This window comes from Galeopterus variegatus, unplaced genomic scaffold (assembly GCF_000696425.1).
Source record: "Galeopterus variegatus unplaced genomic scaffold, G_variegatus-3.0.2 Scaffold6228, whole genome shotgun sequence".
Lineage (NCBI taxonomy): Eukaryota > Metazoa > Chordata > Mammalia > Dermoptera > Cynocephalidae > Galeopterus > Galeopterus variegatus.
The window spans coordinates 17,621-40,687 of NW_007732339.1; the positions used below are offsets into that span (position 1 = coordinate 17,621).

The following is a 23,067-nucleotide window of genomic DNA, read 5'->3' on the forward strand; positions in this document are numbered from 1 at the left end:
CATGTAATACTCATAACAGCAGTGAGGGAAGGTACTCATCTCTTATTTTACAGATGAGGGAACTAAGACAACAATGAAAAGAGATGAGGAAGCAAATGTGGTAATATGATGACTTGCATCTGAGCACCTGGGGATTAATTACACTCTTCTCTCTGTTTTGTGTATGTTTAGATGAATTAATTTGAACATAGCTGGTTAAAAGTGATAAAATTAGAGCTTAAATTCTGACCTGTCTCCAAAGCCTTGTTATAAACGCATTTCAAGAGTTACAATTTAAAAACTTGATGCTACAGATATGTACACACAATTATGAAATTATGAAGCTACAAAGATGTTCATTTAATTATTATTTAGAAAGAAAATGTCCTTCTATAGGCTTAAAAAAATAAGGACTCTTCCATTTCCAGCCAAAAAAAAATAACAAGGACTGAATTTACCCTTCTGCCTTCACACAAGCAGAAACCAGAAAAATATGTGAAACACTGGTTTTATGATACTGTATAACAGGCAATGAAAAACTGTGATCTCTGAGAGAATGAGAACAAACAAGATGAGCCCAGGACTGTGGCACGTTACTGCTTTACCTGCTGTAACTGTGGCACGTTACTGCTTTACTAGTAAATTTATGAGATGCAGCTAAAGCAGAAAAATCTATAGTACAAAATGTTTACATTAGAAGAGAAGAAAGGCTTCAAATCAATAATCTAAGCTTCTCCTTTACAAACCTAGAAAAAATGGAGCAAACTAAATCCAAGGTAAGCAGAATAAAAGGAAATAATATAGAGAAAAGAAAAAATCAATAAAATAAGGCGGGGGAAACCCCTAGAGAAACAGTTCCATACCATAATTGGTTACACAACCTGCACACCTTTGCCAAAACTCATCAAATTACAATTACTGTTTAAACATGATGAATTGTACTGTATTATATGTAATTACACATCAATAAAACTAATTTTTTTTTTTCCTTTTTTTTTGTCTTTTTTCGTGACCGGCAACGGATCGCAACCCTCAGTGTCGCGCCCGTACCGGACCAGGACCGGCAACGGGATCGCAACCCTCGGTGTTGCACCCGCACCTCGCTAAGCCAGTGAGCCGCTGGTCTGTATGTGGGATCCGAACCCTCGGCGGGAGCGCCACCACACTCCCAAGCAGCGCACTGTAGCAGTGCGCCACCGGGCCGGCCCCAATAAAACTAATTTAAGGAGGAAAAAAAGAATACCCAGACAACAGAATACTATGAAAAAATAAAAATTATAAGTCAGCCCCGGATGTATTAATATTAAAGGAACATTAGATACATTGCTTAGTGAAAAAAAGCAAGGAGTAGAACAACGTATAAAATGTGTGGTCTGTTTATAAATGCACAGAATATCTCTAGCAGGGTAAACAAGACACTGATATAGGTGGATGCCCATATGAGAGAACTGGGAAACTGGGATAGGACGACTTCTTTTTCACTGAATACCCTCTTGCAGTCTTTCAATTTCTAAAAACTAGTTATTTATAATATATCTGTTAAAAAGAAAAAACAACTTTCACAGAATTTTGTAGTTTTCTTCCAGGATTAGAAGAACTGAATCTATCTAGGTATTTAAGCCTTGACAAAATGTTCCTTGAATTTATCAATTTGCCATTTTCTGGCACCATATTCCTATTGAAAAGAAAATAAAATGAAATGGAAAATATAAATTCAATTCCTTTAACAACCAAAGTAGCCACTATAAATTACAGCTGGACACTTCACTAGCACTTTTGTTAAATGATTTAATGTTATTTCCTCAATCTTTTAAGAAAAGACAGATATTATTATTTTTATTTTGCAGATAAGAAAAGAGACTGTATTAGTGAATTTCTGTTGCTTTTAACAGAATATCTGAAATGGGTAACTGATAAAGAAATGAAATTTATTTCTTATAGTTTTGGAGGCTGGGAAGTCCAAGGTCCAGGGAACTCTCCTGGTGAGTGCCTTCTCGGTGGTGATTTTCTTCAGTGATGCAAGGTGTCACATGGTGAGAATGGCATGAGCAACAGAGCTAACTTTCTTACTAGCTCTCCTTATAAAGCCATCAGACCCACCCCCATGACAACCCATTAAACCATTAACCCCTTACTCCACAAATGGATCAATCCACTCAGAAACATGGTCCTCAAAATCCAATCACCTCTTAAAGGCCCCACCTTCCAGCACCATATTGGGGGTTAAGTTCCAACACAAGCTTGAGGGGACATACAAACCATAGGAGAGACCAAAGAAATAAACTATCTCACTCAAGTTACTGACTCAGTTACCAACAGAACTGCTGACCTTACCTCTCAAATTCCATTTTACCAGAGGTCTCAAATTTGGTTGATGAGAGTACCTCACATTTGGGAAAAGCAGGGGGTGGGGAAGATCATGCTGAAGAAAAAAGAGGAAAGGCTACCACTGCTGTGCCCCTGCCAATTCAATCTGTATGAAACAGTAAAGGGTGAGTTTGCAGGGAGAGGGGCGACAGTAGTTGACCCATAGTTTTACACCATCTATCAGGTAGAGTCCAAGCTCATAACAGCCATCAACCCTGGTACTTTATCACACTGCTCCTAGGTAAGGAAAAATACGTGACAACCTATGCTATGTACAAAGGAGCCTGTAAGAGTTAAGTACAGGATTCAGAATCATAGTTAGTTAGCTCTATGACCCTGGGGAAATTATTATTATTATTATTATCATCATCATCATCGTCATCATCATCTCAATTTAGATGAAAATTTTCTTGAGCACAGTGGTTATATCTTTTGCATTCTTGGAAAAAGTTGTCTGGTCTATTCAAGACACTATGTATTTAAAAAATTCTCTTTTCCCACCTGTCTCATTTTCAAAAGACATTCAAGAACAATGTTTTCTATCAGTTTTGACCCTGCACCCCACCTGTTTGTCTCCACTTTGAAAGCATGACAATAAGCAGTACAGCATCTGGAAAACTTCTAAAGGAGGGAGTAGCAATGTCCCACAACAATACCAGATGGAAACTATCAGTGAGCAAAGATGGCTGCTAGGAAACAGGCTGTGCCGTCATCAGCATTTGGATGTTCACTTAAATTCCTGCCTTCCTTAACTGCTTTAGAAAAAACTGAGAGGGGCAAATCTGTAAGCAAATAAAGCACCACACAAAAAGCCTACAGAATACAATTCAAATAGAATAGGATATTTTTAGACATTTCTTAAAAGCACAAACAAAAAGTAGTATGGGGAAACAAACTTAGGAGAAAAGCCAGAGAATCAATGAGTAAGGAAGACTGAAGTCTGGGTATTTTGAGAGCTCAGTTGGGGAGAAGGGATGGTGAAAGTGAAATGCAGAAGGTGTTAAAAGTGAATTCTGGTGGCAAATTTTCAAGTTTCCAGAAACTTACAATGGCATTATTTCAAGGATGAAAGCATTATAACAGATACTATACTGCCTCCCTACCAATTTTCCTTTACCTGCTGGTTAGGTAATAGGAGTTTAAGAGCGATATGATAATGAAGTGCCTCCCCGGAGAAGAAAATGATGTGTCCTTCACCATCTTAAAGACACGAATGAAAATAATTATGACCAAAAATCCTTTGCCACTGTTACTACTAAGAGTTGGTGTCTATTTTCCTCTCCTTTGAATCTGGGTGATTCATCCCAACTCTCTTATTTGTGACTTGCTTTGATCAGAAGAGTGTGACAGAAGTGATGCTGTGCCTGTTCCAAGATAGTGATACATGCTATCACTATTTTGGAGCCCTGAGCACCTTTGTAAAGAGTTCTGGCTACCCTACTAGAGAGACAATGTGAAGAGAGAGAAAGAGAGAAAGATATGCCTGGCCAGAAAAGTAAATGAGCCACCTTGGATTTCTAGCCCCAGTAAAGTCTCCAGATGACCAGTTACCTAAGTGACCTCAGGCAAGTAGAAGCAGCACTGAGCGGATAGCTTTTGGGCTATCTGGTCTCTATCTTCACTACTCAATTCAACTCAACTCTGCTCTGCTCAACTGCCATTATAATATTCAACTGTTGTAGATATGTAAACGAATGCGCTCGGCTGCATTCTAATAAAACTTTATTCACAAAAACAGGTGGCGTCGGTTAGAGAGAGGTGTTATAACACCAAGGTCAAGGGCTCAGATCCCCATACAGGCCAGCTGCTAACAAACAAATAAAAACAAGTGATAGATTTTGCTCACAGGCAGGAGTTTGCCCCTGTAATAAGCTTTGCAGTGGCTTCTTATTGAAGAAGAGATCACTGAAGACAGGCAGCTTTGGGGTATGGTCTTAGTGTAGTTCCACTCTGGTGTGAGTATGACTTTGTGATGCAACAGATGTTTAAACCCAATAATAAATATCCTAATTTTGGTTTAATGACAGTATAAGATTCACTGATAATTCTGTTTGCTCCACAGAAGCAGTAGCTTACTTTGCAATCAGTCCTTATCATAAATAAACAGATGAGTTTGAGGCTAAGCAGGTCTGTTTTTTCTAAGAACACGAGTGAGTGGCAGAGAGCACAAATGCAGAAGCCATAAAACATAGTCTTTGATTATTCAGGTGCTAATCATAACTAAGTTATCATAAATTACAATAATGAGCTGGTAAAAATGAAAAATTTTCCATATCAATGCTTAAAAATTCTCCCCACAGAAATAAGTGCTTAAGAAGACAAAAGGCTCTAGCAACTTCTATCTTTCTAAAGGGAAAAACGGTTCATTAAGACTCTTCAGCTTTTAGAAAGACAGTATCTCTGATCATGTTCTTGAGCTGTCAAGCTGTCAACTGTGCAATGAAAATATCAACTGTACAATAAAAGTGTTAGTTCTTAGTCTTCCCTTTTCTTTTTTGGTTACCTCAAAACACTCTAAATATTAGATGATTATACTGATAGCATATTAGAAAGTTATATGAAGACTATTTAGAGGCATATTAAAACTTCAAGGCTTTTTTCTGGTAGTATAAAAAGAATATATTATAAATACTACAAGTCTCTGTTCTCAAATTCTTTTAAAATTCGTAATGTGGTAGTAACCATTACTTCGAATTACGTTAAAATTCTTAATATGGTAGTAAGTAACCATTACCTCTGCCTTAGGAGTCTACTAAAATGAATAACTAGTTCTTCCAAAAACGTAATTGTTAAATACTTAATTAAAAAAGAAAAGAAAACATTACAATCACTAGACATTTTACTCATGGTTTACTGATTGATTCACTGATTTTAAATAAAATAATATAATCTCACTGGTTTCTATTTTTCCATGTATAATTTAGTGAGATCCCAAACGATGATGTTAAAACACTCACCTGCCCAGTCAGCTTAATTAATAACTACATAAGATGGGTAGGCACTCACCTGAATTCGACCACAATCTTCTTCTGGGGAAGATCAGAGAAAAGTTCACTTTTTATTCCGTATTTTGGGCCATCTTCAAGTACTTGTTGTAGCACTGTCTGAAAAATAAAAGGAGTGGGATTTCCTGATTTAAAAAATTGCATTGTTCTTAACTACTTTGTTACTGGGAATTCAATGCTGCTAACCTGCTTATTCTGATTTATGGAACTGAGAATTTTATAGCATTGTGAGCAGCACCACCTCCAGCACTACCTCTCTTGTTGCTAATGCTAGTCAGAGTAGCAGTAACATGAATTAACATTTATGGGGATGCTGTGCCCTTTTATACATCATGCCTATTCATCCTTACAGTAACCAATAATGTATATATTTTACAGATGAGGAAACTGAAGCTTAGTGTGGCTAAGTAACTGCCAAAAGTCCCACAGGAAATATTAACAAAACCAGTAGGAGCATCTAGTATCTATTGAATGCATACTATGTACCAGGCATGGTTCTAAGGACTGTATAAAGTCATCTAATCCTCTCAATAGCTTTAGACATGAGTACTGTTTTTACATACAAACGAGGAAAGAAAAGCACAGATAGGTTAAGTCATTTTCCCCAATATCATAATTCTATCAAGTCACGTACCAAAAACTTTTGCCACTCCACAGCAAATGTGTTAATTACAACATGCTGCTGCTGTTGCTGCTTTTGTGATACTAAAGATCACAAGTAATGGTAGGAAACAAATGAAAATGTATAATTAAATGCTTACTGGCCACACAAGTAAAAAAACAAGAAAAACTTCCAAAACATATTCCAGGTTAATTCTTAGTTATTAACACAGGACTACTGTATAGTTCACAAAATTCATTAGTTTTTGTTAATGGTGATGATGCTTTTTTTTAAAAAGTAGGGTTTGAAATAATTGTGATAAACTTTTATTTACTCATATTGGTTTTGCTTCACAAGCCACATTTTGAGTCCTAAAAATGTAGTTTATGATGTAAAGAATCTTATTATCAAAGAGTTGCTTAAGATGGTCACTAAATGGAACAGCAGAGAAGGCAACAGCAGGCAGTAAAACAATACATAACATTTAAGAAGCATCTGCTGGCTGTTACACTCAATACTAGGTGTTTCTGTATGTTATCTTTAAGCCTTATAATCTTAAAGATGGGCAACGTTTCCCATTTAATGTGTACAAAGTCTAAAGTTCAGAAACAGTATTTATTTGCACAGGACACAGAGAAAATATTTTCTTCAATCACATTGTGCAGTAGGAAAGAGAGAAAAGATTAATACAATATATAGATGTTAAATATACAAAGTCTAAAGTTCAGAAACAGTATTTATTTGCACAGGACACAGAGAAAATATTTGCTTCAATCACATTGTGCAGTAGGAAAGAGAGAAAAGATTAATACAATATATAGATGTTAAATAAAATAGTCTCTGTCACATACTAGGGGCCCAATAAATGTTCTTACTCCAAGAATATGTTACAAGAAGACTGCAAGTGGAGAGGTAAACATTAGTGAGAAGGAATCCATCTTTATTCTAAGTTAAAGGTCTACAAATCTTTTTCATTTCCCATCCCTTTTTTATGTAGTGAATGGTAGACTACACAAAACTTAACATCAATAAGTTAGAATTCTCTTTAACACTGAACGATCCTTTGTTCAATGATTTCTACGGCACAAACAAAAACATCAGCTTTAATAAAAGAGTATCTTATATACTCCACTTGCAAACCTTCCATTGATAATCTGACCCACCTGCTACCTAGATTCTTGCTCTACCATTTCACTGAAATTGTTCTCAGAATCAATATTCTAAATGATAAACTCAACTGAACACTTAATTTTAACACATCACTTTTATAAATACTTTTTTTGTAAAATAAATTAAACATTTAAGATAAGGCTAAGATCTAAAATCCCTTTGATCATCTGTCCTTATTCTGGTCCCCTCCCTCCTTTCCCAGGGATAACCATTTTTCAAACATTATCTTAGCTGGTAACTACTCCCTTTTGTTTTCAACTATCCTCCTTCCTTGGTTGCAGACACCCCACTCTCTCCTGACATTTGCCTCTCAGCTTCCTTTGTAGGTTCCTCTTCCAGTGTCTGCCCTTCACTCTGCGTCCTCTGCTCCATTCTTGCTTCTAAGCTTTTTTACACTTCTAGGTGATTTAAACTAATCCCCTGAGATGTAAACCACTATTTACCTAACACACTCTCATGCTACAGACTGATACATAATCCAACTGAGGAATGAACACCTCTCTCAGGCACCTCAAAGGGAATATACTTGCTCTACCTTCTATACTCCCCATTTCCATGGACTTCCCTCCCACTCACCCAACTAACCAACTCAGAAATATAGGAGTTCATAACATTCACCCTTTTCCCTTAACCTCCATAACTAATCACCTATTAATCACCAAGCCCTGCGCAAGCTATCTCCTAAATATCTTTAAAGTTGTCTTTTCTGCCCTGGTTTAGACCATCATCTGTCAGCTACACCACTGCAAAAACAATCACAACAAAACAATAACACCGATCTTCTTACATAACACACACACTTAATAGAGTGTATGTTCTATTCAAACCCTTCAATGATTCCCTATCATTTAAAAGCTTCTACCAATTTCTGGTTTAACCCTTTAGTATATGTGCTGCCAAAGCGAGCACCCTGGTCCGATTTTTACTTTATATGCATATCACCTTTGCTTTTTTAAACTTAAGATAATTTATTTGCCAAGCACCTAGGGGCACTTCCGTGGACACCCACTTATCCCCCAGTAACCCCAGTATGCCAGCCTTCATGGCAGCTCTCTGCACACTAGCTCTGCCGGGGTCCATGTCCTGTCTCAGCGGCCAAACCTGGGCCCAAGCCCACGCAGTAGCCAGTGCCATGCTGGTGGCTGGCGTAGACATGGGCTTCCAGAACTGCTACATCACTGTGACTCGCACTGGTGGCACTGAGATGATGGCTAATGAGGACAGCAAATGCTGCACACCAGATTGTATTTCTTTTGGTCCTAAGAATCGTTCAATTGTAGCAGCAGCTAAAAGCCATGTACTTTCCAATGCAAAAAATACAGTACGAGGATTTAAAGGATTCCATGGATGAGCATTCTCTGATCCATTTGTGGAGGCAGAAAAATGCATATTATATTGTGCAACTGCCTGCTGGATTAACGAGTATAAAATTGACATATACAGAGGAAGAGCAAAATTTTACCACTGAGCAAGTGACAGCCATGCTTTTGCCCAACTGAAGGAGACAGCAGAAAGTGTTCTTAAAAAGCCTGTTTTTGACTATGTTATTTCGGTTCCTTGTTTCTATACAGAAAGACATCAGTGATGGATGCAACAGAGAATGCTGGTCTCAGCTGCCTGAAATTAATGAATGAAACTACTGCAGTTGCTCTTGCATATGTAAGCTATAAGCAAGATCTTCCTGCCTTAGAAGAGAAACCAAGAAAAGCAGTTTTCGTAGACATGGGGCATTCTGCTCATCAAGTTTCTGTATGTGCATTTAATAGAGCAAAACTAAGTTCTGACCACTGCATTTGACATACCAGTGGAAGGCCAAAAATTTGATGAAGTCTTAATAAATCACTTCTGTGAAGAATTTGGGAAGAAGTACAAGTTAAACATAAAGTCCAAAATCCATGCATTATTACAACTTTCTCAGGACTGTGAGAAACTAAGCAAATTAATGAGCGCAAATGTTTCAGACCTCCCTTAGAGCACTGAATGTTTTATGAATGATGTTGATGCATCTGGAACCATAAATAGAGGTAAATTTCTGGAGATGTGTGATAATCTCTTAATTAGAATTGAGCCACCACTTCACAGTATTTTGGAACAAGCCAAGTTAAAGAAAGAAGGTGCTTATGCAATGGCGATAGTTGGTGGTACTACTTGAGTCCCTGCAGTAAAAAGAGAAGATCAGCAAATTTTTTGGTAAAGAACTTAGTACAATATTAAACGCTGATGAAGTTGTCACTTGAGGCTATGCTTTGCAGTACGCAATCTTATCGCCTGCTTTCAAAGTCAGAGAATATTGTATCACTGGTGTAGTATCACACCCAATATCTCTGAAATGGAATTCTCCAGCTGAAGAGGGTCAAGTGACTGTGGAGTCTTTTCAGAAAAATCATGCTGCTCCTTTCTCTAAAGTCCTCACATTTTATAGAAAGGAACCTTTCATTGTTGAGGCCTACTACAACTCTCCTCAGGATCCAGTTCAAAAGTAAAGTCAAGGCTTCCTGTCAAGGTGGCAGAATAGACAGTCCCCAGCGTCACTCTCTCCCACAAATCAACCAACTTACAACTATTAAAAAGCAATGACAGCCAAGCTGGGGCTGCTAGAGCTCAGGGGAAGAGGAAAGACCTACAGAGTGCATGAAGGTGGGAGAAGCCACGATGAGAGAAAGAAAGGATCACTCCTACCATTTCAAGCCCCAGCTGCTTAAAGTCTGGAGCTGGTGAATGCGTGGAGCAAGAGCTGGCAAAAGTCCCTGCTGTGCCCTTCCTATGAAGTTACATGGAGGCAACAGAGGAGAGGAGGGCCTTGGTGGCCGGCCAGCAAGACCACTAACAGCGTTCCCATGGACCCACATAGGAGTGAGGAGCCACAACAACTGAAAAAAGGAGCCACTCAGAGGCTGATGAGTCATCGCAAGGGACCAGCACACAGCCCGCCCCATGGGAAGTGTTTGGAGTATGGGGGGTGCGGGAGACAGACCACTGGGGGGAAATTGGGGCACAGCAAGAACAGCTGATCTCCCACCTAATCAGCGCAGGACCACTCTGGGTAGGCTTGTCAGGAATATAATACTGCAGAGGGAGCAGTTTGCTGAAAAGACTCAGGTCCAGAAAAGAGTTTCTGCACAACTCAGGAGCACTGGATCTCAGGGGTGCTAGTCCCAACAGGAAGTTCCCCCATTTTGGAAGCAAGCAAAGGACAACAAATTAGTTCCAGTGCAGAGTTTAAGTACTGGGAACAGCAAATAAACCAACACAGAACTGAAAGAAAAAACAAAATACCCACAGATGAGAGACAAAGTTTGATACTAACTAGCAAAGGTCTCACTTCACCAAAGAACACCTATAAAACCTAGAAGGACCAGAAGCCCTCTGGGCCCCCAAGCCAGAGAGTGGGTAGGGCTGGGAGCCTCAGCCATGCCCCCCGACACCCACAACCAGCTCAGTCATGACCACCTAGCTGCCACAGGAAGTGCCCTGGCCTCCCAAACTGGGAAGCTGGGGGTGGGGGGATTTGGGGGGGGCAGAGCCTCGGCCACACCCCCCGACAACTACACCCAGCCCAGTGACAACCACTGAACCACTGCTGGAAGCCCCCTAGTCTCCTGAAACAGGGTAGTGGGGAGCCGAGGGCTTCAGCCACGCACCCCTGACATCTGCATTCAGCCCAGCAACAACCAAGCTACCACTGGAAGGCCCCTCGTCTCTCCTGCAGGAATGAGGGGGATGCCATGGGCCTCAACCACGCCCCTTTCCTTCCTCTTCTCCCATCCTATTTCCTTCCCCCTTTTACCCAACTGCTCTGCAACAACTTAGAATGTAAAAACAGATGGAGCTGGGGACTGACCCCTCCTCCCACAACCAGGCATGCTACTGCTGATACAGGGTCCACCCAGGGTCCTGAGACATAGAGCTGGGGACCGACCCCTCCTCCTGCATCCAGGCATGCTGCCGCTGCTATGGGGCCTGTTACTCTTTCAGAAGGAGAGAAGAAATCTAGGGTTATCAGAGATGGGAGAGGGGAGAGAGAGGGGGATGGGAAGAGATTATATAAGAGGCATAAAGAATAAGTATGATTTGTAATAATATATATGCTAATAATATTAATATGATCAACATATGTTAACACTGAACCCAAAACATATGTGTAACCAATTATGATTCAATAAAAAAAATAAAATAAAATAAAACAAAAAACAAAAAAAAGTAAAGTCAAGGTTAGAGTAAATGCCCTTGGCATTTTCAGTGCATCCAGTGCATCCCTAGTGGAAGTGTACAAGTCTGAGGAAAATGAAGAACCAATGGAAACAGATCAGAATGCAAAGGAGGAACAGAAGATGAAAGTGGACCAGGGGGAACTACATGGTGAAAAGCAACAACAGTAGATGCCAGCAGAAAATAAGGCTTAGTCCAAAGAATGGAGACCTCTCAAGCTGGATCGAAAGACAAAATGATGGACCAACCACCTCAAGCCAAGAAGGCAAAAGTGAAGACCAGTGCTGTGAACCTGCCAGTTGAGAATCAGCTGTTATGGCAGAGAGAGATATGCTCAACTGTACAGTGAAAAAGAGGGTAAGACGATCATGCAGGATAAACTGGAGAGGGAGCGGAATGATGCTAAGAATACAGTAAAAGAAAGTGTATGAAATGACAGGTAAGCTTAGTGGTGGGTATGAGAAGTTCATGAGTGAAGACAATTGTTCCCAGTTCTACCTTGAAACTAGAAGACATTGAAAATTTGTCATATGATGGAGAAGATCAGCCAAAAGCAAGTTTATGTTGATAAATTGGCTGAATTTAAAAAATCTAGGTCAACCAGTTAAGATGCAGTTCCATGAATCTGAAGAAAGACCAAAATTATTTGAAGAACTAGGTAAACAAATCCAACGGTATATGAAAGTAATCAGTTCTTTCAAAAACAAGGAGGACCAAATATGACCATTTGGATGCTGCTGATGTGATAAAAGTAGAAAAAAGTATGCATGAGGTGATGAAGCAGATGAACGACAAGCTGGATCTGCAGAACACGCAGAGTCTGACAATGGATCCCACTGTCAAGACAAAAGAGATTGAAGCTAAATTTAAAATTAAGGAGCTGACAAGTATTTGTAGCCCTATAATTTCAAAGCCCAAAACCAAAGTGGAATTTCCAAAAGAGGAACAAAAAAATGCAGACCAGAATGAAACAGTGGATGGACAAGGAGACAACCCAGGCTCTAAGGCTGCTGAGCAGGGTACAGACACAACTATGTCGTCAGATTCAGACAAGAAGCTTCCTGAAATGGACATTGATTAATTCCAACACTTGTGTTTATATTAAAACAGGCTATCATAAAGCTAAAAAAAATATTTTTTTTGGTTAAAAGGTACATAAAAATCACAAGTTAGAGGTACTAGTTATTTTTTGCAACAATATATAATCATTAAAATAAAACATATATCATTGGTGTACTACCAAAAATCATCACATGTGCCTCCTGTGGTATAACATGGAAAATAATGATTTGTGGGAAAATGAAACTCTTAAGCAGAGAATATAAGGCCCTTCACAATTTCTAATTTCATATCTAGCCCTATGCTATCCTGTGTGCAAACCACACTTAACATCTGATAATTTCCAGACAATGCCATATTTCACTGTCTATACTCTGGCCCAAGTTGTCTTCTCTGCTTGGAATGGCTCTCAGGTCCATTCTTCATCTTTATCTCAATTAAAGGTTATGTTCTCTCTCCTCAAGACAGACTCATGTGTACCTTTCTTTACACTAGGATGGCATCTTATACGTGCCTCCATTGTAATATTCATCACATTATCATACCTACCACACATTACACTATGATTTCTTTTAATGCTTTTCTCTTCAATCATAAGCTCCTTGAGGCCAAGATCCAAGCCATTTTATCTTTAGATCTCAGTAATATAGTCCCTAGCAAATAATAAGTAGTAGGTTTATTAAATTAGTGGACACATAGATGAAAGCTTTTAAATACACGATGTCAGTGAGCTACTAAAGTTCCCTGATATTCTAATAGATGAATAAGTTAAAGGCCCATTTATTTATCAATATGTATACTTAAATGTAAGTTGCACTCAGTAATGTAATATTGTTGCACAAAGCGTTTTTAATCAGAAATGAAATCTTTCAAAGTTTTCACTATTTGGAATGTGTTAGCAAATTAATGAATATTCCAACTGGCTGGTAATGTCTGTTTGCCTATCATCATCACCTTTTCTCTGTGGACAGTTTTTATCATTTTATCTAACTCTGTTGATTATTTCTCTATGGCTTTCACTAGGACTTCTAAGGAAGATATCACTACCTACTTGACTGGTCAATTCTTTGCCCAATAATTAAAAAGTGCTTAACATCATTCATTCTTTCCATGTGTTCATGGAAACTACATGTGTCTTGAATGCATCCATTGCCTATGGACAAAAACTCAGCTAGTGAAATAATGAGCAGAAGTGGAGACATTTAAATTAGTATCTCTTTTTCTGTCTTTTTAAAAAAAACTTAGTGTAGCATGCAAAATTGAATTTGGCAAATGAAAAATATGTGTGAAACAGGGGACATTACTCTCCTGATTCCCCTGTGCTTTGCTGCCTTCTAGCACATTAAATAATAAAATTTGTTATGCCTTTTCTTCTTACTGATCAAAATTTGTCAGTGACTTTTATTAATGAAGTTTTAGGGGTGAGGTTTTCCTTTGGCCCCTACATTATGGTGCTGTAAGCAGGATCCCAAAAGCCACCCTGCCCTTCTGGAGCTGCGGATGGAAGAGACCAAAGTCTGAAAGTCGGCAGAATAGGTTAAGACTTTCTTACCAGACTTCTGCTCTCTGTCTGTGCAATCCAGTCGAGTGGTGACAATAAAGATCACTGTCTCTTTTTGATTGATGGGAGAAAAGGATTTTTCTGACTAGTCTTTGGTGTAGCAACTCTGGTATCTGCTTTTTCCTTTGCCTTTCTATGTCATTTGTCTTTAAGAGAAGAATTATATAATGGTTACCCTCTCATCTTATTTATGTCCTGAAGCTTGACTTATAGCCAAGTGGGAGCTCTTTCTCTCTTGGTCTCCACAATTTGGGAAACATGGCTTTTGGGTCATGTTTGGTGGCCAATTTAAATTAACTAGGAAGTTTTGAAAATGTCAAGCTCTCAGGGAAGTTTGTCATAAAAAGCCCAGTACATAAGGCCTTTACTGTCTCATCCTTGTTGCCTTGTTGTGCTGGGAAACTCCCTTCCCAGTATCGCCTCTCCGGGGTCACAGATTAGCAGGTCTGTGACTGGAGTCGCCCCACGTTCTGTGGGGGACCAAAGACTTTGTCCTAACTGCCTGTGACAAGAGTCTTTTTGCTATCTTTGCCTATATTTAGGAGTTAATTTTGGGGGGTCATGGGGGTACTTCTTCTATGCCCTCTCTAAGCCTGAAAACTACCTCCTGGTCTTTGTCAGACTGAGTTCCTATTGAAATTGGGTGCACGACTGGTGAGGATCCAGAATTGTCTCTGGCCAGATCATGGATCCTTTGAATTAGCTGCGTTCAAAAGACACCTTTTTAGAAAGCTCCGGTCTTAAACAGCTGTCTTATTGGTACCTATAAAAAGATTAACAACTAGCCTTAAAAACTTTCTTGGCTCTGTGATCTAATGGCTAGGATTTAGTGCTTTCACCAACACTGCCCAAGTTCTATTCCTGGTTTGAACTTATCCCTTGGAGATGTGAATTCCTATGAAATGTTAATATCCAGAAAACTAGCTAACAGCATTTGAGCAGACTGTATTTGAAACAAATTTTAGACCCATCACAAAATTTTAAATTGTTTGTCATATTTGCTTTTGATTTGAAATTTTAGTTTATGATGTGTTAGGAACTTTTTGTTCTGTTTAACTTAACTCTGAGCTCAATGAATGGGCTCATTTGCAGCCAGCACACTGACTGGCTCTATTTCCTGAGATGGTTCCTTTGCATCTCTTTGGTTTTGTTTGACTATATTTCCTTTTAGTCACCTATTTCTGTGGATTTTAGCTTCTCTCCATAGGAACTATTTAGTCGATTGAATGCTCTTTCTTCTTAAACCTCTATTAACTATGCACTCCCTCTATATTGATTGAATTATTCCCTCCCCCCCCCCACACACATACACCCAGTTTATTGCGTTAGAGGCTTGGTCCTCACTGTGAAAGCGGTAAGAGAGTGGGAAATCCTATTTTGGTAGTTGAAAGTTGGAGCTTTGGGGAGGTGATTGGATTGTGAGGACTGCACCCTCATGAATGGATTGCTCCATTCTCAGAATAATGGGAGTGGTTCTGGTGGCTTTAAAAAGAGAGCGAATGAGGAGATTAGTCTCTCTCTCTGCTTTGCCATTTTCTGCATTGCTATAAAGCCACCACCAAATAAGACCCTCACCAGGTTTGTTCCCTGGACTTTGGACTTCCCAGCCTCTGAAATAGTAAACAATAAATTACATTTTCTTACAAACTACCCAGTTCCAGGTATTTTGTTATAAGCAATGGAAATGGACTAATACACTCTCTGTGCTTCTCTCGGCATTTTCACCAAAGACTCTGAGGCCTCATGAGAAACACAGCAATGGCGCACCAACTGACCTCCTTTTGGGTCTGCCTTCCTCTCGGAATCCCAAGAGTTGCATGGCTTTGGCACTACTGGCTCAGCATTCAGCTCAGTAACCCAGTGAAGGAACAAAAACTATATTAAAAACAACCTAACTAGATGGTCTACAAAATAGGATTTTCTGACATTCAACTGGTTATTTTGAACAGACTTCTGAATTTTCTTGTAGGCTCATCTGTGTATCTCCTGAAATCCTATGGTAAATTTTTATGATTTTATTTTGTCTTGACATTTATTTTTTAATCTTTCTCTGTCTCCTCTGACGCACTCAAACTCCTTGAAAAGGCTTGCATTCTTTCTCTGTGCTTTGAGATGTAAGTGTGCTACCCTGCTTTCTCTAAAACATGGTGAGGGCTTACAGATAAGATTTGAACTTAATTGTCCTTTTTAAATTAGTGAGTTTTTTATTGTATATTTACTTGTTTCCATGTTTTCTATGTATGCATGTATACATATGTAAGCTGTATGTTGTGTCCACATGTTTGTCTATACATATGTTAGTATACTGTCTACAAGGTAACAAATTGGTTTATAAATAATGGATGCTTGAGTGGATAAGCCTGGATAAATTTCAAGTTCATGTGACTTTAATAAATGAAAATAATTTTTGAGACTTCCAGTCAAGATGGCAGAATAGACGGTCCCCAGCGTCACTCTCTCACAAATCAGCCAATTTACAACTATAAAAAAGCAATGACAGCCAAGCTGTGGCTGCTAGAGCTCAGAGGGAAGAGGAGGAGAGACCTACACAGTGCATGAAGGCAGGGGAAGCCACAATGAGAGAAAGAAAAAACCGCTCTGACCATTTCGAGCCCTGGCCGTTTCCAGGCTGGAGCTGCTGAGTACATGGAGAAGGAGCTGGTAAAAACTGCAGCTGTGCCCTTTGGATGAAGTTCCTTGGAGGCAGCAGGGGAGAAGAGGGCCTTGATGGCACCCAGGCCAACAAGACCACCAATAGGGTTCCCATGGACCCACATAGGAGCAAGGAGCCATAACAACTGAAAAAAAGGAGCCCCTCAGAGACCAGTGAGTCATCACAAGGGACTGGCACATGGCCCATCCCATGGGAAGTATTTGCAGCATGGGCAGTGGGGGAGACGGGCCCACCAGGAAATTACTGGGGCACAGCAAGGACAGCTAATCTGCACCCCAATCAGTGAAGGACCACTCAGAGGAGAACAGTCAGGAATATAGAATTGCATGGGGTGCAGTTTGATGAAAAGACTCAGGCCCTTACCAGAGTTTCTACACAACAGGTGCACTGGATTTCTCAAGAGCCAGAAGTACCTATACAGTCAACCATTAAAACCTGAGCTGCACAAAAAGCTTTCCCCAGGGAATCAGCAGCATAGCAGCAATTTAGCTCAACCACACAGCTCAAGTACTGGTCGCAACAGGAAGTTCCCGCATTTAGAAGAAAGCAAAGGACAACAAATTAGTTCCAGCACAGAGTTTAAGTGGTGGGAATAACAAATAATCCCACACAGAACCAAAAGAAAAAACAAAGTACCTGCAACCAGAGAAAAAGTTTCATATTTAGTGGCAAAGGTCTCATTTCACCAAAGAACACCTATAACACCTAGAAGGACCAGAAGTTCCCTGGGCTACCAAGCCAGAAAGGGGGGAGGGCCGGGGGGCCTCAGCAATGCTCTCTGACACCTGCAACGAATCCCAAGGGAGGGGGCCAAGGGCCTCAACCCCCCCCCCCCCCCACCAGCAGCCAGCCAGCAGTGACCACCGAGCCGCTGCAGGACGCACCCCAGGCTCTCCCAGCTGGGGTGATGGGGGGCTGAGGACCTCGCCCACACCCCTCTGACATGTGCAACCAGCCCAGCGATGACCACCAGGCTGCAGCAAGAAGGGCCTCAGGTTCCTGAGCTGGGATGGTAGGGGGCAAGGGCTTTTGCTACAACCCCTGACATCTGCACACAGCCCAGCAATGATCAAGCCACCCTGGAATCCTCTGTGGGAATGAGGGGGGTGCCACAGGCCTCAATCCCACTCCTCCTCCTTCCTCCCTCTTCCATCCCATTTCCTTCCCATTTCCCTTCTCCCCTTCCCTCCCAACTGCTCTGCAACATCATCCTAGAATGTAAAAATTAACATTAGTAAAATTATGTTTTCTTTAAAAAAAAAAAGAAAATAATTTTTTAAATTGTTGGTAAAATAAAAGTGTTTTCAGAATTTAATCTAGATTTTTGTCTAGCTTTGTCTATTGGGCAAAACAAATTTATACTGTCTGATGTTTTAAGGTCATAAAATTTTTGCTTTTCTGATATGTTTGATATTTGCTTAATTTGTTTATGAACTAAAAGCTGTGAGAGAACTGGCTGCTGGGTTTCCCCCAAGCATTACACACACCTTGTTGTTAGCTTGTCTTTGGTTTTAAGTCTCTAAGTTCTGGGGTCTAGACAGGTGGCCATAGTGTGGCCTGGGGATATATATGTCCACAGCGCATAGACCAACAGCTGCAAGACAATACCAAATATGGTCTCATCACTCCCCGTTTCAGCTCTGCCTCCTGTCCATGCTGGGAGAGAACAAAACATCCTTTAGGCATTATCTTTGTAGCCTCTGTCTCGGGCTCCCTATCACCCTGGATGCCAGGTGGATAGTTGGGACCCAGGAATTATGCCTTTGATGCCATAACTCAACTCAGGCATTACAAGTAGCTTTGCAGCTTGCTGAATGTTTTGCTGCTTAGAAATTTCTTTTGCCAAACACTGTTTCACAACTTTTAATTTCCAACTTCCTCAAAGTCCTAGAACATGGACACAATGCAGCCAATTTCCTTGCCAGTTCATAGCAAGGGTGATCTTTGCCCCAGTTTCCAATAAGTCCCTTTTCATTTTCATCTGAGATGTTCTCATAATGGCCTTTACTGTCCATATTTCTATCAGCATTCTGGTCACCACCATCTAACCAGTCTCTGAAACATTCCAAACTTTCTCTGGTTTTCTGGTCTTCTAAACTTTCACCAGCATCTAGGCTTTTTCTAGCCTGTTCCTTCAAATTCTTCCAACCTCTCCTCAACACCCAGTTCCAAAGCTGTTTCCACATTTTCAATTATTTATTACAAGCAACACCCCACTCCTGATACCAATTTTCTGTATTAGTCCATTTCTGTTGCTCATAACAAAATACCTGGAACTGGGTGACCTATAAAGAAAATGAAATTTATTGCTTACAGTTTCAGAGGGTGGGAAGTCCAATATCCAGGGAACACATCTGGTAAGGACTTCAGTGGTGGTGACAGTGACCCAGGGGTCTCCCATGGCAGAAATAGCAGAGCAGAGAGACACTAACCTCTCATGTGCTCTTCTTTTAAAACTCTTAGAACCATGAGCCTGACCACCATTATTAATCCATTCATTATAGCATGATCCTACAATCTAATCATCTCTTCAAGACCCTACCTTTCAACTACCATAATAGGATTTCCCACCCTTGACAGTTACAGTGGGGATTAAGTTTTGGGGGGACATTTAACCCAAGGCAGGTACTAAGAAGGGTTGAATTTTTTTCCTTGATGTGATCTAAAAAATTCATTAGATATGCAAATGACCAATGTCTAAGGCCTGAAAATAATGAAGCCAAATGTAGAAGAAATTAGGCTTTCAGCAAACAAAAATTATCATCAAAATTATAATGTACAGCACGGGCACATTTAATACTCCTTTTTCAGCCTATGGGTTCTCACTGCTCTAGGATATACCTTTACTGTGACATTAAGCTATACCTTTCTTGCATGCAGTACAGTGTTTGTTTATTCATTCAACAAACAGTTATCTAACACCTACTACATGCTAGGCACTGTGCTAAGAACTGGAGATCCAATAGTGAGAAAAATAGATGCTATAAGGCTTAATGGAAATTAGAGTTTAAAGGGCAAGAGACATTAATCAAATAAAAGGACTATAAAAAAGCAAGTATGATAGGTTCTTCAAAGGAGAGTTATTCAGGACTACAAATGAAAGGGTCATAATGGCACTGTCTAGGAAACATCCAGACCTGAAGGATAAGTAATGTCAACTTGGGGTGGCACTTCAGGCAGAAGTTTTGAGGCAAGAGGAGGCACAATGAGATTAAGAACTGAAGGAAGACCAATGTGGCTAAAGCTGAGAGTGAAAGCACAATGGCAGGATCCATATAAGCCATTCTTACCTTTGTTAACAGTTCTCTGTTTATTTTAAAATTTACAGTCCCTTGACTAGTGCTGATTTCGCTCACCACTGTATCACATTTTAGCTGAAAAGAAAATAAATCACATAAAATAGGTATGTTTTAAAATAGGTGTAATAAGATATGAAGTTCTAATTCTATAAAATTGGCTTACATACACAGCAGGAGGGTCATCTCTTACAGTCACTATATGTAGACCCAGGCCTTAGCCAAATTCTTCAGTTCCATCGTTCTATTTAGGTAAACACGTTTTCTTTTTCCTGACTAGGATGCTATTCTGTATTCAAAGTCTGTCTCTTCCTCTTTCCCTTTTCCTCACCTTGAGTTCTCCATCTGTCAGGGAAGAAAGGGCATCACTCTACACTCAACTCTACTTACTCTGACATGCAATGAGCACTTTGTATCACCTTTCATGAGAGCCACAGAACATGACATTCTGTCAGGGCCTAAACTAAAGCACTTGTACCAACTCATAAGATGTAAATAATTTAAATAGTTTGCCTTCTACGCACATGCCTTCACTTTTTAACCTGCTAGATGTTCAAAACCCAATATATCTATGGAATTTGAAGAGATAATTTCTGTCACTAAAAAGTCACTAGTCTTTATTTTTGAGAACTTACAAGAAATGAAAGAAAGGAACTAAATATTGTAATGAAAATAATTCTACTCCTGGTGTACTTCCTGATAAAAATCTGGGTGATTTTGTGATTAAATAAATATTTACTCAGCTACCAAAGCTCCTTTATCATACTCATTTTCTAACTAAAAGTCTTTTTCCATGATAGTGACTTTCTTTTTTTTTTCTTTTTTTTTTTTTTTTTTAATGACCAGTAAGGGGATCGCAACCCTTGGCTTGGTGTCGCCCACACCGCACTCAGCCAGTAAGCACACCAGCCATCCCTATATAGGATCCGAACCTGCGGCCGGAGCACTGCTGCGCTCCCAGCGCCGCATTCTCCTGAGTGCGCCACGGGGTCGGCCCCATGATAGTGACTTTCATTGTTCCAATTCCTCGAGTTTCCAGTCATCTCATCTGTGTTACATGTAATAACACCATTAAAACAAAAAATGAAAGCCTTGTCTAACATTTGCTTTTTCTGAGTGTATCACACTTACAACTTAGATTTGGTCATTCTCTACAATCCTTTCAATTCCTCTTTTAGATACTAAACCCATAAGAGAACTCAGAAATAAAAGCAGTTTATTAACTCATCTAACCACCAGTTCTCTGTAATCATAATTCTATTTATATCTAATAATTTCCTCTCATATTTTAATATTCATCTTCTCAGAAAACCATTTTAAAAATTGCATCCCAGTGCTCTAATTTATCAAGCTTGTTTTCCTAAATTCAAAAGTCCATCCAGCTTCAATCTGTAAATTTAATTAACACTTCAGTGCTCTTGTAAGTAGTTAATCAAAAAATTGAACAATGTCAGCTCAAGAGGAATGCTTTATAACTAATTTGAAAAATCACTGTAACCTTATAGTACATGATTAAAATGAATTTAAATTATGTTTTCCAAGGTGCCTTGAACAAAGCAACACTATTAAATTGATTATTATGGCTGAGATTGCCTGCAGAGCATTTTTTTCTTCAAAATAATAAGCTTATTATAATTTCAAAAAAAAAATAATAGTGCTAAATTACCTTCTCTGCCAATCTCTCGGCTTGAACTTGAATATCTGGTCGTGAATGGTCATTGTTGTTTTCCAATAAAGAATCCACAGAAAGCTGAAAATCAGCTACTTCTCTAAAAATAGACATTGAAATGGGAAAGAGCTATTGTTAACTTAAAAATAGTATAACAAAAACTAATGTAACAAAGACTAATCACTATAGGTTCCCAACAAAGACACAGTTTTATCAGAAGGTGCTATGCTTTCAAAATTAAAAGGAAGGAAATTAGAGATCACTTTGTATTTATTTAGAATTTTTATCTTTTATTATCTTACAAAATTCTTCCTCTTCTATCACCTAATTGTAGCTTTATGAATATCTTTGTGAAATAGGTAGAGCAGCCACCTTATTTTTTAGACGTGAAAGCTGATGCTGGGCAAGGTAAATCTCTCTCCTAAAATCCTACTGCGACTAATAAGCAGACTGAGAAAAAAATCCCAAGTATTTTGACCTCTTCTACAGTGCTTCCTCTATTACTCCAGATGCTTGCTTCTAATTCAAGCCCCTCCACTGACCTCCAAATGACCAAAGCAAAAATATTTTCAAAATGTTGTAATTTGAGTTTCAACATGGGAAAAAGAAAAATATTATTCTAAACATTCAGTAGTTTATTAAAGAAACAGACACTGCCATTTGTTCTCTTCATTGGGTTGGTGATGAAACAATGCAAAAACAAAGAAACAAACACAAAGCAACCAATTAGTGAAAATAACCTTTGCTTCAGGAGAGCAGTTATCTCTAAGAAAGAAGGGGAAAGAATGTAATCAAAGAGTATGGAATATATCAGTGACTTCAACAATATCTGTAATGTTTTATTTCTAAAAACAAAAATCAAGAGTCTCCCTCCCCCGTAAAAAAGACTTGAAGTAAATTTGGAAAAAAGTTAGGACTTGATAATTTAGAAAGTGACCACATGAGAGCATTGATTACATTATTCTCTATGAATTTTCTGTAGGTTTGAAATAGTTCAAGGTGTAAAAAAAATTTAATCAACATACAAATATCTATATAACTGCCCACACTAACATCTTCTGATATTTAATAAGGAACTAGAGAATGAGTCTATAGGCAGAGTAAGTGAGTTGAACCACTGTCTGTCTAGTCCGTTTGTCATTGGCATAAAAGGACATATTTTGGAGGGGTTCAAGTGACCTCCATGAGTGATAACTCATGAAATTCAGGAAAAAGCCTAAAAATTCCTGTGACTTCTGGTTAACATATTAAAAAACCTACTCTATAATGACCATTAAGAATTTTTCTAAGCCTCAATCCATCATCCAGCAGCCTAGCATGGATTACACTTATAACCTAAACTTACCTACAGACATGTGAGCTTTAATGGCAGACCCAAGTTCATCTACCAGTCAGTGTCTGTGTGATTTGGGGCATATTGCTTAACCTCTTGTACCTCAGTAAAATGGTGATGATAATGGTACCTACTTCAGTGTTG

At 39.3% G+C, this 23,067-nt stretch overlaps 1 protein-coding gene and 1 pseudogene across 1 annotated transcript in view; one reads left to right on the forward strand and one right to left on the reverse strand.

The window, feature by feature from the left end:
- LOC103606017 (probable arginine--tRNA ligase, mitochondrial) overlaps window positions 1-23,067 on the reverse strand; it is a 55,585-nt gene that overhangs the window by 16,530 nt on the left and 15,988 nt on the right. The window contains exons 3-5 of the mRNA XM_008590607.1: window positions 21,588-21,690; window positions 19,916-19,999; window positions 5,353-5,450 (exon numbers count right to left, since the gene is read on the reverse strand). Of these exons, the coding sequence (XP_008588829.1) occupies window positions 5,353-5,450; window positions 19,916-19,999; window positions 21,588-21,690 (285 nt within the window). The remainder of the gene's footprint in view (window positions 1-5,352; window positions 5,451-19,915; window positions 20,000-21,587; window positions 21,691-23,067) is intronic.
- Window positions 8,198-12,412, forward strand: LOC103606021 (annotated as a pseudogene).